We start from the raw sequence: 20,914 nt of genomic DNA, 5'->3' as shown, positions 1-20,914 counted from the left end.
ACGCAGGGTGGGATGGATTGGAAACGGGAAAAAATCTCTTGAAGGGGATTGCGTGGTGGTAAATTTCCAAGACGCAAGAGTCGCCCATCTGATATGCTCCCAAGGGCGATCCATGGCTGGAACGGGTATCGACGCAGTCGACTTAACATTCTTTTACCCACGGTCTATCATGACCACTTCCACCTTCCACCTTGGACAACCCACCTATATTAGCAGTCCTGGGGGCCAACTTCCTGTAGAAAATATCGTCCACGGTCACTCTTCCCCGGGAGTTTTCTCACAGCAGCTATTCCCAGCTCCAGTGATATCGAACTGGGGTTTCTGGGGTTGCTGACTCTGTGAGGTTCCCGGGGAGGTCCTTGTGGCTTTGAGTCCTGCTGTTGAGCCTACACCTCGCCTTAAAACCTGTAACTCCTCGATTACATCGCAAATTCAGGCTACTGCCGAGCTTGTAAAAGAGCAAGGGGAGACCGGGGCATCTCCGGACCTTCTGGTTAGCCTCCCTGGTGTGGGTGTTGTGGACATACCGCTCCCTGTCGGGGACTGTAGCATTACGGCTGTGACGGACCCCCCGATTAGGGTTTTCAGCTGGAATGTGGCGGGCCTCGAGAGGAAGCTAGCGCTGCCGGACTGGAACGCGCTAGTGGAGCAGTACTCCATATGCCTGTTCCAGGAAACCTGGAGTGGGGTGCCCCTGCACAAGGCAGGATATTCCACCCACTTTGTGCCGGCAGTGCATAGTGCAACTGGTAGGGGCCGACCTTCGGGTGGCCTATTAATCTGGGTGGCTTCAGAACTCAACTGCAGGGTGGTGGAGCGGGATACCAAATGCCCGGATCTCCTTAATATATTGCTGAGAAATTCCCAGGGCCGAGTCATCCTAAACATTTTTAACATCTACGCCCGAGGCATAAAGGGGGGTAGAGAATCCCCAGTAATAGCCTGTCTAGAAGCCCAGCTCCGCACGTCTCCTCATAGGTCTTGTACCTTGTTGGCGGGCGATTTGAATTGTACCTTTGAGCCCCTGGACCTTGAAATTCTAACTGACCAAGAGGAACATGACAGTAGGTGGGGGATTCCGTCCCTTGATCTCAGTCCTATCAAAAAGTGGACAGAAGTGGCCCTCCAGATCAACTCATTAGTTATGGAGTTTGGCCTGAGGGCTGCCAATGGCAGGACTAGGTCCGACAAAGTAGGGGCCCATACCTACAACAGGCCAGGGCATACGTCACGGATTGACTACTTTCTCCTTGACTTACACCTGTGGAGCATGGTGGAGGACATGGTGATTATACCATCGGTTGAGAGTGATCACAATCTCCTCTCCCTCACCTTGTCCTACAGGTGGCTAACTAGCACTGCGAGCAGAACTTCTCGTAACCCCGCCCCGGACCTGTCAGTAGTCACAAACTGTGGACGGCGGCTAAAGTGGGCGAAGTTGGCACTTTCAGAGGAGAAAACTTCTGCCATTAGGCAGCTCCTTGCCTCAGCCCTAGTCAATCTTGACCCCCAAGAGGAAGGGTTGATGGAGGTGGCTCCTAGGATCTGTACCATAACCCAGGCTATTAGTGACCTCTTTGTAGTTCCAGCTAATACGAGCAGAAGGAAACCAAGCTCACGATCTGGACAGGGCTGGTACAATCAGAAGTGTAGGGAGGCGAAGTCACGTCTCATTGAAGCAGTCAAGTACAAACTACCGTCCAGGACTAGGGAGGCCAGGAGACACTATGCACTCTGTCAAAAAAATGCTAGGATGGAGTGGGAGGATAATTCTGGCAGGACCTCCTGGCTGCCAGTCGTGGGAAAGACGCCAAAGGTTTTTGGGACATGGTGGGCAAAAGGAACCGTCCTGACGACACTCTGAGGACCTGTACCATCAATGCCCAGACATGGTTCTCCCACTTCCAAAAACTTTATTCTGCCGCTGAAGGCCCACTAAACGACTCTTTTAACCTCCCGCCCTTTACCCTAGTTCAAGACCTGGAACTTTTTTCTGTTTTGGATGTTACAAAGCAGATTAAAACCTTGGTTCCATTGAAAGCAGCTGGTCCGGATGGCCTACCAGGCGATATCCTCCGCGCTTATCCGGAAGAATGGGGGGTACTAATCTCTGCACTCCTCAACGCAATTATTGTGGGAGGCCCCGTGCCAGACTCCTGGAGAGGTGCGGAGGTGGTCCCCATCTACAAAAAGGGCAGCCGTGATCTACCTGGGAATTATAGGCCTATAAGCCTTATAGACTCGAGCCAGAAACTGGCGGGGAAAGCCATTTTGGGGAGGATCTCCCAATGGGTGGACGATAACCACATCCTGTCCGATATGCAAGCTGGGTTCCGTTCAGGTACAGGAACTATCGAACAGGTCTTTAGGCTCCTGTTACTATACTGGAAGGTGGTGGTACTGGGCAAAGGCAGTCTTTACTTGGCCTTCATTGACCTAAAGACTGCCTTTGACCTGGTACCTAGGGAGGAACTTTGGAGGGTGCTTCACGGTCTAGGTATGCCCCCGTATATACTAAACCTTCTTATCAACCTGCACACCAACACCTATGCCCAGGTTAGATGGGGGCTGAACGGGGAAAAGACCGATAAGATCAGGGTCGAGAGGGGAGTAAGGCAGGGTTGCGTCCTGGCCCCTACCCTATTCTCCCTCTATATTAACGGGGTGGTAGATCATCTACTCGGCGAACCAGCAGACGCTCCCACTCTGGGAGGCGTAAAAATTCCAACTTTGCTGTTCGCCGACGACACCCTCCTCATCTCTAAAACCCCCCAAGGTCTCCAGACACTTCTGAACCGCTTTCAGGACTTTTGTACCACCAAGGGCCTTGTCATCAACGTGGATAAAACCAAGTACCTAGTTATGCACCCACCACGCAAACTTGGCCGCCCTCCCATTCTGAACTCCATACCCCTAGAAAGAGTGGCAGAATTCGACTACTTGGGAATTCGACTTAACGATGCGATGATCTGGACCGCCCACATCAATAAAATGACAATGGCCCACAAAAGGGTGGGGGGGGCCCTCCTCAAGGAGTTCAACAACTCATCAAAACATTGTGTTGCCCCTCCACTAGATATATACAAAGCACGTGCGGTCCCTGCGTCACTTTATGGAGCCGAACTGTGGGGCTTGGGCAAAGTGGACTCACTGAGCAAGGCCGAAAATAAATTCCTCAAGGATCTCCTTGCCATTCCATCGAGTAGCCCGACCATCCCAGTGCTCATGGATACTGGCTGCAAAGCTATAAGGGATCAGGCTCGTCTTCGACCCCTCTTGCTCTGGGCACGCCTGTGGAGGGTCCCGGAGTTAAAATCTTATGCCAATGGTTTAGCTGAGGTGATGCACTCCGACGATTGGCATAGCATCAAATGGCTGAAGGACATTAAACATCTTCTAGGGGACTTAGGCCTGGATTTCTGCTGGCATAGCCACTCCGCTCCCCCGAAGGAGACCTTAAAAAAACTTTTTGGGGAGTGGGTTTGTGTGAAGCGCTTGAGAAGCCAGCAGCACTGCAAAACCACCGCAGCTTTTCTGTTGTTAAAAGACGTTGTCACCTACGAGCCGTACATGGACATAATAACAGTTGCCATGGATCGGTCCTTGTACATCAAATTCCGGTTAGGAACCCTACCCTTGGCCGACTTTTGCTCCAGGTGGAATAAATCCCAGCCCACATCATGCTTCTGTGCTCTTTGTCGTGATAAACCAGAGACGGTGCCACACTTTCTTTTTGAATGCCCGGACTATGGTCGCCCCAGATCACGTTGGCTTGGTCCTATCTGCAGAGAACTGGGTACCCGTCAGCACTCTGTTGCACTACGGATTCTTTTAACCAATACAGCCCCTCCTATCGTTTGTGCTGTTGCTAAGTTTTTAAAATGGGCTTGGTTGATTAGACTTAGAAGACTGTCCATATCAATTTAATCTCTTTTTTAATTAATTTATGCTGACCCAATGTGTTTTATTCTCATACTAAATGTACAGTCATACTTTTTTTCGACATGCTGTTTTTATCTTTTGTACTGCTTTTATGATATGTGCATATCGAAATAAAGCAATCAATCAATCAATCAGTATATGGTTCAGGTGGCCCCTAGGGCTCATCCATAATTGTGCAACTTTTGTGTATTTTAACTGTGTTTTGTTTTAACGGATTTGCTTCTGTGCTCATAAAGAGTATCAGGGATATTTGTAGTAATAAATCCATATATATTTTCAATTTATATCTGTGTGGTGTCCTTTCATTTGGTATTCAAGGGATTGTGTATGGTAAAACAGCTTGCTTCACATGCCTCTACAGAGTTTAGCCTAAGACTGCTTAGTCCATGCTACCCCTAGGATAGCTTGTCTATAAGGTTGACTTTACAACCTGCACCATAAGGGTTGCTTGGCATGGTACAAGGTGATCACTAGAACTAGTGAGCATCATATACCAGGCCAACTTCTCACATTGGTGAGCAGCGGATTGGGATTTGAGCTTGCTGTTGTTTTACCATTACAATCTTTGAAGATATCATTTGAAAGATCATACAGGTACCTGATAGGTACACTAAAACAAGACTAGATATACTTAAGTTCTACTGAACTTAGTTGTTGTAGAGGATAGGGAGTAGCACACCCTGACTACAACTACTAGATAGGTTTTGTAGGAAACACCAGTGTAGGTAGATTGCAACACATCCACCACACTAGAGCAATGTCTGGAGCAGAGGGATCCACTGGACCCATCTCTGTTGAGAGTGACCCTCCAAGGGCACCATCCAAATTTGCTACCTTTCCATTTAAGGAACTGAGGCAACTGTGTTCCATGAGAGGAATCAAAACAGGTCCTTCTCCTACAGCAGGACACCTCAGAGAGCTGTTAGACCAGTCTGAAGCTCTAAGGAACTCCAAACCAGGCCCTCAGGGACTGGAGATGGAGGCTCTCCCACTGAAGATGATAACCCTGATGCCCCTGCCCCTGTCATCCAGTTAGATGAGGAAAACCAGACCACTGGGAATACTCAGCCTGAGGAAGAAGAAGAGGGGGAGGAGGTAGACGAAAGTGAGTCTGATGATGATAGAGATAGCCAGGTGTTAGTCAGCAGGCTTAACCAGGCTAACCTAAGTTTATTTGGGACTGAAGGTGGGTCCAACCCATTCAGACCCCCAAATGGACTTAACCAGGAGCATAGGAGGAAGAGGAATCACTCAGGTGAATCCAATACTTCCCATGTTTCTAAAGGTTCTCATGGCAACTCCAGAAGGGAGTTGACTAGCCCTCAGAGAAGGGAACATGAGGCCAAAATGAGAGAGGCTGAACTTAGGATCCAGAGACAAGAATTAGAAGTTGCCCTGGCCAAAGAGAAACTAGCTAGAGCAAGGCAGCCTAGAGAGAGTGGATCAGATTCCACTGGTGGCAGCACTATCCCTAGCGATAAAGACAAGTCCTATGACAATAGAAACCTGAGTAAGATTGTGCCCCCCTACAAAGTTGGGGATGATATCCACAAGTGGATGACTGCACTTGAGAGAGCTTGCAAAGTACAGCAGGTCCCTCAGGAGCAGTGGGCAGCAATCTTGTGGCTCTCCTTTGAAGGTAGAGGCCGAGACAGACTCCTCACAGTTAGTGATGGGGATTCTAGAAACTACCTGGTCCTGAAGAGTGCTCTGATTGATGGGTTAGGCTTAACCACTGAACAGTACAGGTTAATGTTCAGAGATACCCAGAAGACACAGACTCAGGACTGGTCTGAATTTGTTGAATGTGCCACTAAGGCTCTGGAGGGCTGGTTGCTGAGAAGTAAGGTTACAGACTATGAAGGATTGTACAATTTGCTTATGAGAGAACAGATTTTAAATAACTGTCAGAACCAGCAGTTGCATCAACATTTGGTTGACTCAGATCTAACCTCTCCCCAAGAATTAGGAAAGAGGGCAGACAAATGGGTTAGAACCAGAGTTAAGCAAAAGAACCAGAACCAGAACCAGGGTGGTGACCAAAGAAAACAGACCAGAAGGGTGGGGAGCAGAAAGCTAAAGACCAGAAGTCTTCAACAGGGCCCCAAACTAATACTGAGGGTGGGTCCCAAACTTCCAAGAAGAAGAAGAAAGAAGGTCAAAGAAAACCCTGGTGTAGCTTTTGCAAAAACACCACTCACTGGACAAGTGATTGTAAAAAGGGTGGAGCCCCCAACACTGCAGCCCCTAAGGCACCTGCACCCACTAGTACAGTTAGCAGTGTTGGTCCTCAGACTAAGGGGGTAGTGGGTATCACCTTGGGAACTGATGGAGATTCTGACCTAGTCAGAATCCCCACACAGGCTGTTCTGATTTGTGACGGGGAGATTGATTTTTCCCCTACTGTCAGTCCCAATAATTTGGGCAAGTACAGACAGACACCTTTAATTAATGAAAAAGTGGCTCAAGCATACAGGGACACATGTGCCAGTGTCACTATGGTGACGCCTAGCTTTGTGGACCCTGGACAGTACATACCAGGTGATAATTACCTGGTGACCAATGCCAGCAATGTCACTACTACATATAGTGTGGCAATTGTTAACTTTTCCTGGGGAGGGGTAACTGGCCTAAAAAGAGTTGTGGTTAGTGCTGATCTCCCAGTAGAATGTTTGTTGGGCAATGACCTGGAGAGCTCTCTATGGTCAGAAGTTGAGTACAGGACTCATGCAGAGATGTTAGGGATATCATCACATGTCCTTGCTGTGACCAGGTCACAGGCCAAAAAGTGCCTCTCTGAACCTCAGGTCTTGGATCCTGGAACAATGGACCAAGTACCTTCCAAGACAAGGAACAGGAGGGCAAAGCCTGTGCCTTCCCAAATGCCTACAAGTGAGGATCAGCCTTCACAGGAAGATGATTCTGAGACCCCTGAAGGAACTGTCCCTATAGAGCTTGAACCTGATCAGGTTGAGTTTCTGGGGACAGGGGGACCTTCTAGGGCAGACTTGGGGCAGGCTCAGTTATCCTGTCCTTCTCTTGAACCCCTCAGACAGCAGGCTGCTGCTGAGGCTGCTGGGAATGCTCAAGGTACCCATAAGGTTTATTGGGATGATGGGCTCCTTTATTCAGAGGGTAGAGACCCCAAGCCTGGTACAACCAGGAGGTTGGTCATACCTCTGCAATTTAGGGGCTTCCTTCTTACCTTGGCACACGATATTCCCTTAGCAGGACACCTAGGCCAGAACAAAACATGGGACAGACTTGTCTGTCACTTTCACTAGCCTCACATGTCAGAAGATACAAAGGAGTTTTGTCGCTCCTGTGTAACCTGCCAAGCAAGTGGCAAAGCAGGTGGTTCCACAAAGGCCCCCCTTATACCATTACCTGTGGTGGGGGTGCCCTTTGAAAGAGTGGGGATTGACATTGTTGGACCAATGGATCCCCCTACAGCATCTGGGCACAGATTCATACTGGTGGTGGTGGACCATGCCACCAGGTACCCAGAGGCAATTCCACTTAGGACCACAACAGCTCCTGTTGTGGCCAGGGCCTTACTTGGAGTTTTCTCCAGAGTGGGGTTTCCTAAGGAGGTAGTATCCGATAGAGGTGCCAACTTCATGTCAGGATACTTGACAGCTATGTGGAAGGAATGTGGTGTTAACTATAAGTTCACCACTCCCTATCATCCACAATGCAATGGGCTTGTTGAGAGATTCAACAAGACCCTAAAGGGCATGATCAAAGGATTACCTGAGAAGCTCAGGCGAAGATGGGATATCCTTCTGCCCTGCCTTCTGTTTGCTTACAGAGAGGTCCCACAAAAAGGTGTTGGCTTCAGCCCCTTTGAATTGTTGTTTGGACATCCTGTAAGAGGACCCCTATGTCTGGTGAGGGAAGGATGGGAGTTACCTCTCAAAAAGCCCAAACAAGACATAGTGGACTATGTACTTGGTCTCCGCTCCAGGATGGCTGAGTATAGCGCTGCGAGGCCTCAGGGCAGTTATGCGCTATACAAATGCAATTTTTCATTTAATTTCATTTTCATTTCATTTCATTATATGGAGAAGGCATCCAAAAACCTTGAGGCTAGCCAGGCCTTACAGAAAGCTTGGCATGACCAAAAGGCTGTCCTAACTGAGTACCAGCCTGGACAGAAGGTATGGGTGTTGGAGCCAGTGGCCCCAGCAGCACTCCAAGACAGATGGTCTGGACCCCATACAATCATTGAGAAAAAGGGAGAGGTTACCTCCTTGGTGGACCTTGGAACTCCCAGGAGCCCCCACTGGGTGCTCCATGTTAACAAGCTGAAAGCATATGTTGACAGGGCAGACATGGGCTTGCTCATGGCTACAGATGAGGGGCAGGAGAAAGAGAGTGACCCTCTCCCAGACCTGCTGACTCAGAACCCTGAGGATGGCTCAGTTGATGGTGTGGCCTTAGATGGCAGCCTCACTGAACATCAGCAACATGACTGTAGACAGGTTCTGCAGTCATATCGACATATGTTCTCCCTGACACCCAGTCAGACTAACTGGTGTACCCATGTGGTGGACACTGGTGATAGTCTTCCTGTAAAGAACAAAATTTACAGGCAGCCTGACCATGTCAGAGACTGTATCAAGGCTGAGGTACAAAAGATGCTGGAGTTAGGTGTCATTGAGCCTTCAGAGAGCCCCTGGGCTAGCCCAGTGGTTCTGGTCCCCAAACCTCACACCAAAGATGGAAAGAGAGAGATGAGGTTCTGTGTGGATTACAGAGGACTCAATGCTGTCACCAGGACAGATGCACACCCAATTCCAAGGGCAGATGAGCTCATAGACAAATTGGCTTCTGCCAAGTATTTGAGCACATTTGACTTGACAGCTGGCTACTGGCAAATCAGGTTAGCTGAGGAGTCTAAAGCCAAGACAGCATTTTCTACCCCCAGTGGGCATTACCAGTTTGTGGTGATGCCCTTTGGTTTGAAAAATGCCCCTGCCACCTTCCAAAGGTTGGTGAATCAAGTCCGTACTGGGTTGGATGACTTTTGTGCAGCATATCTGGATGATATTGCTGTCTTTAGCTCCACCTGGGAGGATCACCTGGTCCACCTGAAGGAAGTGCTAGAGACTCTGCAAAAGGCAGGCCTCACTATCAAGGCAACCAAGTGCCAGATAGGGCAGAGTAAGGTTGTGTACTTGGGCCACCTTGTGGGTGGAGGCCAAGTTCAACCACTGGAGAGTAAGATTCAGACCATAAAGGACTGGACTCCTCCAACTACCCAGACTCAGGTCAGAGCTTTCTTGGGCCTGACTGGGTACTACAGGATGTTTGTTAAGAACTATGGGTCCATTGTGACTCCTCTTAATGATCTGACATCCAAGAAGATGCCCAAAAAGGTTCAGTGGACAGAATACTGTCAAAAGGCATTTGATGACCTGAAGAAGGCCATGTGCTCTGCACCTATCCTGAAGAGTCCTGACTACTCAAGAGAGTTTATTGTCCAAACAGATGCTTCTGAGTTGGGAGTGGGAGCTGTGCTTTCACAACTTAATGTAGATGGTCAAGACCAGCCCATTGCTTTCATTAGCAGAAGGCTGACCCCCAGAGAGAAACGTTGGTCAGCCATTGAGAGGGAGGCCTTTGCTGTGGTGTGGGCCCTGAAGAAGTTGAGACCATACTTGTTTGGCACTCACTTCAAGATTCAGACCGACCATAAGCCCCTCTTATGGCTTAATCAGATGAAGGGTGAAAACCCCAAACTGCTCAGGTGGTCCATTTCCCTACAGGGGATGGACTTTACAGTGGAGCACCGCCCAGGGACTGACCATGGTAATGCAGATGGTCTCTCCAGGTACTTCCACTTAGAACATGAAGACACAACTGGTCAAGGTTAGTCTAATGTCCCTGCGTTTGGGGGGGGTTGTGTAGGAGAGTAGGGTCTGCTATCCTATGGTCACCCCAAATTTTTGCTTTTTGCTTCACTGGTTTATGACTTAATGTGGCTGTGGGCCTGCTAATCAGACCCACAGCCTGCTGTTCTCTCTCTAAATTGTAACCCATGTACTTTAGGTGCATAACGAAATTGGAACTGGTTCACCTTATTGGCCCCTGTAACAGTGTACCCAGGTACCCAGGGCATAGGTGCTTCCAAGGCCTACCAGGGGCTGCAGCATGTATTGTGCCACCCCTGGCCTGGCCTCCACATTTGACACAACTGGCTGAACACTCAGCTGGGGTAAGTCGGTGTAACCACCCCTTACTTAGGTGTAGTATGCCTATACCTAACCTAAAATGGACACATATGTTCCTATCAGCCACTCCTATGGAAGGCCTCATCAATCCTGGAGGCAGAGTGCTTGGAAATATGTGAGATGGTGCTCTGGCATGAGCTGAGCCTGTCTGCAGCTTTCGGAACCATGTCCTTTAGCTGTTCCATGATATTGCCATACCATATACTCTTAAGTGCATTATAATCCTCGCGGTTAAATGCTATCTTAGGTTTGGCTTTATCAAAACATGTCGAGTAAGGTGTCATACGAATTGGAATACTACCCCCTCGCCAGTTCTGGCGACGGGGGTAGCATTCCACCCTTCTAGAGGGACACGACATGTACCTAGCCTGAACCCCGGTTAAAGTTAAACAGAGCCTTAGCATTCCAAAATGGATGCTGCCACCACAGACACAAGTCTGACCTCCTGCTGCTGGGAGTCCTTCCAGCGAGGGCAGCTTGGACAAAGGGTTTCCTGCCTGGGGAGGTGCTAGCACCACCCCAGACAGGATTTTGTGTATTGGGTAGGACAGGGCTGAATAGAATCAGACATGCCTGGGGCACACAAGGTGTCCCTGTGCATAGGCCAGTTCAAACCAGTGCTGGGGCTTTCCAGCCCCAGTCCTGGCACGAAACTGGACAAAGGAAAGGGGGTGTAACCACCCCCCTTCCTGGTTCCACCCAGAGGAGGGACCTAGTAGGTGATCCGGCCCCCCAGATTCGAATAAGAGTGTGAGCTGTGTCCTGAGACTTCAGATCATCCTGAATCAACTTGAAATACAGAAGAAGACTGGACTTCGACATTCTGCTGCACAGAAGACGGAAGAGAATCTCCCTTGTGGCCAAGGAGTGACCACCCTGTTCACACAGGCACCATCAAGCAACTCGACGTCTGCTTTGCCGCTGCCTCCCGCCGGAGCCCGAGCCCACAGCCTGACAAAACTCAGACTCCCAGACTTCTCACAGCCCGATCCACAGTCCCTGCAAAGAAGGGACCCGAGGAGGCACGGAGAGACGTGGGACCGGACCTCTTGGAAGACCCCCGAAACGCTGACTGCTCAGCATCAGAGGTACCCTCGATGTTGTGCTTTGGGGTTTGAGAAGCCCCAACCTCGAGCAGCCCTTGCACCGAAGATCAGCCCCCCAGCATCTCCACAATCTGCGTGGGGCCCTTTTGCATCGTGCCACTTGATGCGCCTAACCATCCACTTGCCACGCGGCTAGTGGCCATCTTGGCGACGAAACCTACAACTTTCACTGCAGGTCTGGTTGCTCCAGACTTGCCCTTGCTCCTGTAAAAAGGAGCCCCTGCTCTGACTTTGCTGGTCCGAGTAACAAGCCTTTCTCGATTCCTGCATGGCTTGCATTAGCCAAGGCCTGTTTGCTTCAACCAAGTTGCCGACACCGCCAACAGCGAGAAGCCTGCGTGGGACAGCTTGTGACCGACTCCTGGACGTCTTTGACCCCTTGTGTCCAAGTGGCTGCAGAGAGAATCTACACCTTGACGCCTGTTTGCACCCAACATCGCCTGGTTCCACTCTGGTTCCACGGTAGTCACTGGCTAGTGACTTTGAACATTGTCCCCTCTGCTTTCAGGTCTTCACCTCTTCAGATCCACCCTTGGATCCACCGGAACTCTTCACATCGAGCCGCCTGCAGCATCTTCAGCTCCAAGCACCATCGACCTGCGTGACGAAACCCAACACTACTTCGACCCTGTGCACCCGCTTCCTGTGGGTGAGGTAACTCAGCTCCGCCAGTGTTCCCACACTGGTACACACCTCTAGTGTCTGTGTCTGAAGTTTCATCCTATTAGGTCACTCGGAAGGTTCCTTTCTAACTAACTTTGTACTTTTTACGCACCATAGACTTTGCATTGGTGAGTGCGTGCACTTTAAACACTGCACCCGAGTCCCGCGGGCCTTTCCCGACTTCTTCACTGTTAGTCCCGAACAGCTCCAGCGATTCCCCAGGCCCTAGGCCTATTTCCTGTCCAAGTGGCATCTCTTATACCACTTTCTTAGTATATGGTTTAGGTGGCCCCTAGGGCTCATCCATAATTGTGCAACTTTTGTGTATTTTAACTGTGTTTTGTTTTAACGCATTTGCTTCTGTGCTCATAAAGAGTATCAGGGATATTTGTAGTAATAAATCCATATATATTTTCAATATATATCTGTGTGGTGTCCTTTCATTTGGTATTCAAGGGATTGTGTATGGTAAAACAGCTTGCTTCACATGCCTCTACAGAGTTTAGCCTAAGACTGCTTAGTCCATGCTACCCCTAGGATAGCTTGTCTATAAGGTTGACTTTACAACCTGCACCATAAGGGTTGCTTGGCATGGTACAAGGTGATCACTAGAACTAGTGAGCATCATATACCAGGCCAACTTCTCACATTATGTAGAGAAGAGTGCAATAGAGTGGAGTGAGGGGGTGTGTTGTGGGTTGAAGTTGGATAGAGTGGAATGGCATAGAGAAGAGTAGCATAGATGAGAGTGGTATAGAGTGGAGTGGCATACAGTGGAGTGGTATAGATTTAAGTGGTGTATAGTCGAGTGGTATAGAGTGGAACACCATGACGTGGAGTACCCAGAGTGTACAGTACAGTGTTATAGAGTGTGGTAGAGTGGAGTGATATATAACATTGTAGAGATGATTGCATAGAGTGTATACAGTGGAGTGGCATACAGTGGAATAGTAGAGTACTGTGGGGTAAAGTGGCATAGAAGGAGTTGTGTAGTTTGTCATAGAGTGGAGTATAGTGTTCTACAGTGGCATACAGAGTTGTACAGTGGTGTTAAGGGGCAGATTGAGCAGCGTGTTGTAGAGTGACCCAGAGGTAGGCAAAGTGTCATACAGTGGACCATAGAGGAGTAACACACCATGAAGTGAAGTAGGTGTATTACCATGTGGTGCAGATTTGTAAAGAAACTGCCTTAAAGTGTTGTGGAATCGAGTGGCGTGGAGTGAAAGAGAGTGGAGTAGTGGAGTGGCATTGACTGGAGAAGTGTGTCATGGAGTAGTGTAAATTGGGGTGTGGTGTCATAGAGGGAGTTATGAAGAGTGTCACAGAGTGGAGAAGAGTGACACATAGTTAGAGTAATAGAACATTATAAAGTGACATAGACTGGAGTACAGTGTTGTACATTGGAGTGGATTAGAGTGTAGTAGAGTTTGGTAGACGTGAGAGGTGTAGAGTGTAATTGAGTGGCGAACAGAGTTGTAGAGCTGAGCAGACTGCAGTGGCATACACTGGAGTAATGTAGAGCTCAGTGCCATACACTGACTGTACATCACTCCAGATGTAGAGTGTTGTGTGTAGATGTAGAGTGTTGTATTGTACAGTCATGGCATACGTTGGAGAGGCTTGGAGAGTTATGATGCAGAATGTTGTGGCATTTTGTGTCTTAGCATAAAGAGCAGTGGGTTAGAGTAGGATAACATGCTGTGGAATAGCATAGAGTGGAATAGCATAGAGAGAAGTGTGATGAATGGTGTGCTTTAGAGGGGAGTGGCTTTGAGTAGATATTTGTAGAATGGAGTGGGGTAGAGTCAAGTGGAATACAGTACAATACAGTAGAGTGGAGTGGTGTAGACACGAGTGGTATACATCAGAGTGGCTTACAGTTAAAAAAAATATAAAGGAGTGGTGTAGGCTGGAGTGACTTCTGGTGGAGTGGCATTTCATGGAATAGAGTGGAGTGGCATAGAGTGGAGTAGCATGATGTAGAGTGGAGTGGAGTGGCATACAGTTGGGTAGTGTAGACTAGACTAGTGAACAATGAGTAGTTTATTGTATAGTGGAGTGCCATAGAGGAAATCAGCATTGGGGTAGTTGTGTAGAGTGGAAGGACGTACAGTGAAATAGCATATTGTGGAGTGGCACAGAGCAGAGTGGCATACACTGGAGAAGGGTACAATAGAGTGGGACACTTTGGAGTGGAGTAGACTGGAGTGCTATAAGGTAGAATACTGTAGAGTGCAGTGATGTACAATATAATCAGGTACAGTAGAGTGAAGTGACATACACTGGGGTGGCATAGAGTGGAAAAGCATAAAGTGGAGTACAAAACAATGAAATGGCGTACAGTGGATTGATGTACAGTGGATTGGCATAGAGTGGAGAGGTATACAGTGGATTACCATATCATGGAGTGGTACACAGTGGCTTTGCACTTAGGGGAATAGTATAGAGGGGAGTATCATAAACAGCAGTGGCATAGGAGTGAATATTGCACAGTGAAGTGGCATAGAATGGAGGGGAGTGGTGTAGACTGGAGTGACTGGTCATGGAACGGTGTTCTGTACAGTGGAGCATGGTATAGTGAAGTGGAGCGGCATGTGTCATAAGTTATAGTTTAAAAAGATGTAGTGTGAAAAATTGTTGGAATTGTGCATGACTGTAAAATTTGGTGTGCGGAGTAATGCAAAGACAGTGGAATGTACTGCCTTGTGTTTCTCCAGGCAGATTTGCCAAGCAACCCAGAGGGATGCATGTTGGGCTTGTGTGGTTTGTCAAATCTCATCAAAGTGGCCCTGGCAACACCATGCTTAATGAATTGGTAAGGCAATACACCCATAATTCTGTCTCTCTGTGATATATTGCGCAGGGTACACCAAAGCGATTTTGCTGTAACCCACAATACATGCCATTGACAAAGCAACATGTATAGGGGTGAATGGATTGTTTCCGTCTGGCACTTTGTGGAAGAATTTGTTCCCCCGAGGTTTCAAGAGATTTGGCTTCCTCTAGCACCATTTTCTAACATGGCTGTTCCAGCAATTGCAGTCAGAAGTCTGCTTTTCAAGTAGATGTCGAGGGGTTTGAGTAGATTTTGTACTCAAGCAGCAGCATAATCAATTGAAATGGCTATGCACTCTTTCATGCCACATGATGCCTTTTACACTGATTTACCAGTGTTGCTTGCACTACTAGCACTAACTTGCAGCACAAACAGTGTGACATGCATATTTACACCCATTTTTGAAACTCAGTGGAAGCAACCCACCCCTGTATATGGCTGGCTAGTGGCTGCCTTTACAAACTTAAAGGCAGCCATATTCTTTTTACTATACTTTAGCTGCCTCAAATATTGGTAATTAGTATTTTTGTTGTTGTTGTTTCCTACCTATTGTTACTTCATTATAGTGGTAATAGGTAGACATGTATTGGTATTTTTCTATATATATATTTTTAAGTTAACAGAGAATAGTTCCAGTCCCTAGTAAGTAATGTGTTGTTTAATAAATGTTCCATTATAAAATATTTTTAAGTAGCAAGGAATTGTTGATATTTCCATAGTACTGTGCACAAAACATATTCGAAAGACCTGAATACGTAGAAAATTGAAGTACACTATGTTAGTGTATTACACTGCTTTTTTTGTCTGAATATTTAAGTTTTTTGGTACTTCCGACGTAGTACAAATATATAGAAAATGTATATAATTGTTGCCTTCTTATTACCGCTTTAATGAAGTATAGATAGAATAAAACCCAATGCTTACCTAAATCTAAGCCCCTAACAGTCACACAAAATACTGTATCCACAGATATATCCATGTCCAAATACCTCTACTACCCAAAATTATCATCTGCAACCCATAATCTAATAATGTTATCAAATGTCATTAAAATCTGTTCAGATGTTTTTTAACACTACCTGCAATACATATTTTTATGTAAAGTTCAATAACATAAAAACACATTTTGGGCCCCCTGTTTTTTCTTTGCACCAATCACGACAGCACCTTGTATTCTCTGCAGTGGTAGTAAAAGTTATAGGTATTCTAAGTTTTGTAGAGATTAATCAAATTGGAACAAAGTTATTAACTGACAAGAATCTGAGGAATTCCTGCCTCTGGAAAGCCTAACTGTAAATAATACATACATATATGTGGAAAATGTTATTACCTCATTTGGACAATTCTCTATAAGGGAGATTCTTCACTCTGGGCAGGAAGCAGGAAGGTAGAGTCCTGTTACTTCAAAAGAGAAAGATTTGGAAAATATATTGATCTCACAAAAATTGTATATTGATTACTGTGATCAGGAGAGGGAAGTGGCAGTTATTAAGGTGGTGACTGAGGATCTGTTGAGGATCTTCAGTCATTTAAAAGGGAGGTGAGAAATATATGAGCATAACAAGCAGATGTGGTATCCTGGGGTAAAACTACAATATAAAGAATGAGGTGCAGAAGGACAGTAATGCAGTTATAAACTGATATTTTGCTAAGCCTAGAAAATAATGTATCAGTAAAACACAAACATCATTCATATTCACAATGTTGTTTAATGTCTATATCATACAAATCCCATATTGGTTAGAGCAACATTCACTAAAGGGACAGAACCTCTCATAGACTTTTTCTATTTTACAATATTTTACAGATTTATTTTCCAAAAACTTTAATCTGGAAACATTTACTTTAGTCCTCAGCACAACATACCAGAGTTTGTTAAAGTGGGCATGGAGGTATAATTGTAAATCCACACTATATATAACCAGTTTTCAAAAATATGCCATGACTTGTAAGAAAATAACATTGTTTAATAAATAATACATTTAAATTAAAAAAAATTGTATTTTATTTTTAGGGACGCATGGCCTGAGAAGCAAAATATGGTACAAAGGAAAATCAAGCATGTTCTAAAATACAATGCCTGCAAAAGTAACCCCTTGTCTCCCATCATCCTGCCTCAGGCTGACTGTCTGATTTTGCCTCATTGTTTGGAAACCCACGTGACAAATAAAGAAGGGTTCTACAGAGCTTTAAACAATGTCTCATCACTGGTAAAAGATGGCGGGCATTTAATCCTGATAGTGTGCCTCAATACTACTTATTACATTGTTGGGGGCTTTAAGTTTCCCCATCTATGTATGGATGAGAGTTTTATAAGGAAAGCGCTTTGGGATGCTAACTATGTTATCAAGGAGCTGCAGGTGTTTCCTAGAACACTTGATCAATTGCATGATGTGGTAGATTACAGCAGTTTAATACTTGTTCATGCTAAAAAAAACTCACCTGTTGAATGTACGTATGAATCCTAATTGATTGACATAATGTCTACAGAGAGGAAAGGAATAGGTTGTTTCTGCCCTGAATTAAATCCCTTCTGTTTCCTCCTTTGTTGGACCTGTTGCTGCTGACATCAGTGATGCTCTGCTCTCTGTCTCTCCTTACTTCTTGACCACAGGCCTTTGCTTTTCCTTGGACCACTTTCCCTTTGCTTTGCCAGTTTCTGATTTAAATGTTATCATCTTGTCCTTTACTGAAAAGTCACATGTATTGTTGCTCAGTCAATAACTGCTTGGAGGAGTGATGGGTTGATTTGATTTGATCATGCATCATCATTTGCAGCTGTAAAGATTATTTAAATCTTAAAATAAAATGATGGTCCATTTTCTCAAATAATTCAAATATTGTGTGTTTTGTTCTGCAATGCTCTAAATCCTCTATGTGTTTGTGTGTCCATTAATGCCCATAAATAGATAGTTGAACTATATAGTGGCTATTTTTTCTTTAGAGAATAGCATATAACCCTCTTTCCACTATCTATTTTGTAATATGTAATATGTAAATATGTAAAGATGGTTAAAATATATAGTGGCTATTTTTCCTTAGAAATAGCATATAGCCCTCTTTCCACTATCTATTTTGTAATATGTAAATACAGCTTTAAAATGCACTAGTGGAATGTGGAATAATAGTAATTCTAATGATACATTTTGGTACTTTGTAGTACACTATGCAATGCAGTGGAACCATCCAGTTCTGAAGACTCATTTTAGGTTTAAATAGTTTTTTAATAAATATTTTAAAGAACGTGGAAATATGATAACAGTGAGGGCAGTCCCTCCCACTCTATTCCTTCTGCTCTCTCTTTTCTTTCTTTAAAGGCCCAACCTTTTTACCCACCTCCCCACCCTAGCCACCCTACACCTTTTTAATGCCAGTAGTCATGTTATAAATCTTAACTGTTCGCAATGCTTAGCCATCTCACAATTAATGGCGATCTGAAATGGCTGAGTTCTTTGTGTTGAGTAAATCCTTGTATAAGTTAGATTTTGCAGTATTGGCTTTTGTGTTGTTGCTTATTGACTTCTATCTTGGCATTTTTTCATCTGTCCTCCGTGATGGTGGTTTCAATCTGCTCATCATGTTAGTGGAGGTTTTACCATCTCAATTATATATGCAGAGGAGAAACTCCATCCATCTTGATGGACAGTTAGCATCTTACCAACAGGTCTTCTCCATTCCTAGTGTGCAATTGTCTGCCATCGGACAATACCCCATCATCAGGTATGTGTCCTCTAGATCAGCAGCCTGGCAGGAGTGTAGTAATGGAGTGATTACTTTGCAGCCCCGTTTTCCCTTGTTATATCCATGCGTCTTCAGGACATGTACATTACACACCTGAGCTCAAAAGTACATCTCTTTTCATACCATGAGCTTTTACCTTTCTCTTTAGGAAGCTGCAATAAAAAGGGGGTATTTGTTGCCTTGTCTTTTTTCTCTATTGTTTTTATATACCTCACTAATTTAAATATTTGTAAAGTTATAGTTTTGGTAATAAGGATTGAGCTACAGTTGTTAGTGCCCTTGTACAACTATTACTCAGAAAAGGCAATTTGGACAGATTATTGTCACAAGAGTAAATTATGTATCTGACAATAGGCACTCACAGGAGGAAGCGTTGGAGTGAACTCTAAGGTAGATTGCACTCACGTTGAAGTGTAGTTCCTATATTCCCAATAGGCTCTGCGCATTGGAATAATATAAACAGCAGTGTAGACGTAGGACTGAGGTTGACTAAGTCTCTACTGACTATATTAGACTTAATTAGTTTTGCCAGCTAGCTCAGACGGCACTAGAAACTTTCTCGAAGAAACAAGGAGGAGTTTAACTTTCCTGGATAGACAAGAAGGGATTAGCATCTGACAACCATAAAACATGACAACGTTGCTCTCCCTCAGAATAAGAGTGTATCTCTGGAGACGTGTGAAAACAATAGACAGCTATTTCACTCAGTCAATTGTGCATACTTAGTTTCACCAGAGTGCAGAGAATAGAAAGACGGGTGTTTTCAATAAAAGGTGTTATTTATTCAGCAGTCTTCTTTCTCATGCAAGAGAAATGAATTGCCACAATTGCAATACTTAACATGAAGTAAAGTGCATACAGTAAAAGTAGTATTATAAAATAATACTGTAAAAGCATTGGTATGGTTTCTTAGCCATATGATACTTTAAAATTGATAAAATATATACATACATAAAAACATTGACTAACGTACTCAACTGGTGCTTCTAAATACGCCTACCCCGGTGCACCTGAACTAAGCCTAATACGTGGGAAGGAGTAAGTAAGTAGCAGTTTAAGTTAAGTTGGGTTTTGCCAAGGAATCTGAATCAAGAATTCTCTCAAGGGTTTAGTCAGCTCCGTACCTGGATAATAGAAAGCAGGAGGTCTGGTATCTCTTTCTCAGCACTCAATATCCCAGCAACCAGCAAGGGCGGCAGGAAACACCGGAGCTGGATTTTCTCAGCTGGAGAAAAAAACAGCGTTTTTCTCAGTGCATCAAAAAGGATGGGCTTTCGCATCAGCTGGGCTCTCGGGAAAGTAGATAGCCGCTCTGCTCCAAACCACCGTGTGTTTGCTTAAGGCAACGTTGGTATATTTATACCTGAAAGGTGCCGGGTTTGACATAAGGTTGGACATAAGACGTCAATAAAGATGTCACTAAGAACTGGCCGTTCTTTCAGTGCTCGCAGGAGTTCTAGGACAAATCAAAACAGAAGCATGGGGAATTCCCACGTTGCTGGAGGTTTGGTTTGTTTAAAGAGCGTTGTACTCTCTAGGAGTCTGGGGAAGTAGCCTTGCTTAATTTGGCCTGCATGGGCTATGACTAAATATGGATATGATTCTTATGCCTTTATAAGGATATTATTTATTATAGCCATACAAGGGCAACAATTGGGAATTTCGAATTAGGGTCCTAGATAGAAATACAACAACTTCCTGGACTCTTAATTCCACCAGACTCCTAGAAGACAAGTGGATCTTCTCTCATTCCCAAGAAAATCTTGCCCAGGGAGAAAAATATGTATGGAATCTTCCACACTGAAGGTTTTGCAGGAATACCTGGTCAATTTGAGATTGGTAAGTAAAATGTCTGTACGTCAGTGAGCAACAGTGGCCTCATATGTTTGTACTTCTATATTTATATATAGTTTCGATGTTTCTATTTTTTAACATTAACATCTACATGGCCCACCTCACAGCCATTGTACAACAACATGGCCTCAACACGATACCCAGCTCATCCTCTACCTCATCAAAGACCCCACCACCGCCAAACACCTGAAAGGAATGCAAGACGTTGCAACCTGGATGACAAACAGCTGCCTGAAGCTCAACGTAGAGAAGACAGAAATCCTCATCCTTGCCTATACCCCCTCAGCTAGAGTCAGCACCTGGGGTCCGACTTCCCTCAGAAGCCCACCTACCCCCACAGACCACACCAAAAATCTTGGCATCATCCTCGACTCATCACTCTCCATGAACCAACGTGTCAACGCCATCACACACAGCTGTTTCAATGTCATCTGCATCATCATCAAGACTTCAAATGGATCCCCCCCAGAGTCAAGAAAGACAGTCGTCCATGCACTCATTACCAGCAGTCTGGACTATGGGAAGGCGCTCTACGT

At 45.5% G+C, this 20,914-nt stretch overlaps 1 protein-coding gene across 1 annotated transcript in view; it reads left to right on the top strand.

The window, feature by feature from the left end:
• The window catches only part of LOC144751971 (nicotinamide N-methyltransferase-like), a 255,904-nt gene extending 238,653 nt beyond the window's left edge, over positions 1-17,251 (top strand). The window contains exon 3 of the mRNA XM_078639931.1: positions 16,798-17,251. Within this exon, the coding sequence (XP_078496057.1) occupies positions 16,798-17,251 (454 nt within the window). The remainder of the gene's footprint in view (positions 1-16,797) is intronic.
• Positions 17,252-20,914: the final 3,663 nt, after the last annotated feature.

The sequence above is a fragment of the Lissotriton helveticus genome, chromosome 4_2 (genome assembly GCF_964261635.1).
Source record: "Lissotriton helveticus chromosome 4_2, aLisHel1.1, whole genome shotgun sequence".
Lineage (NCBI taxonomy): Eukaryota > Metazoa > Chordata > Amphibia > Caudata > Salamandridae > Lissotriton > Lissotriton helveticus.
The sequence above is the reverse complement of the archived record's forward strand: the minus strand, read 5'-3'. Positions and strand labels throughout refer to the sequence as shown.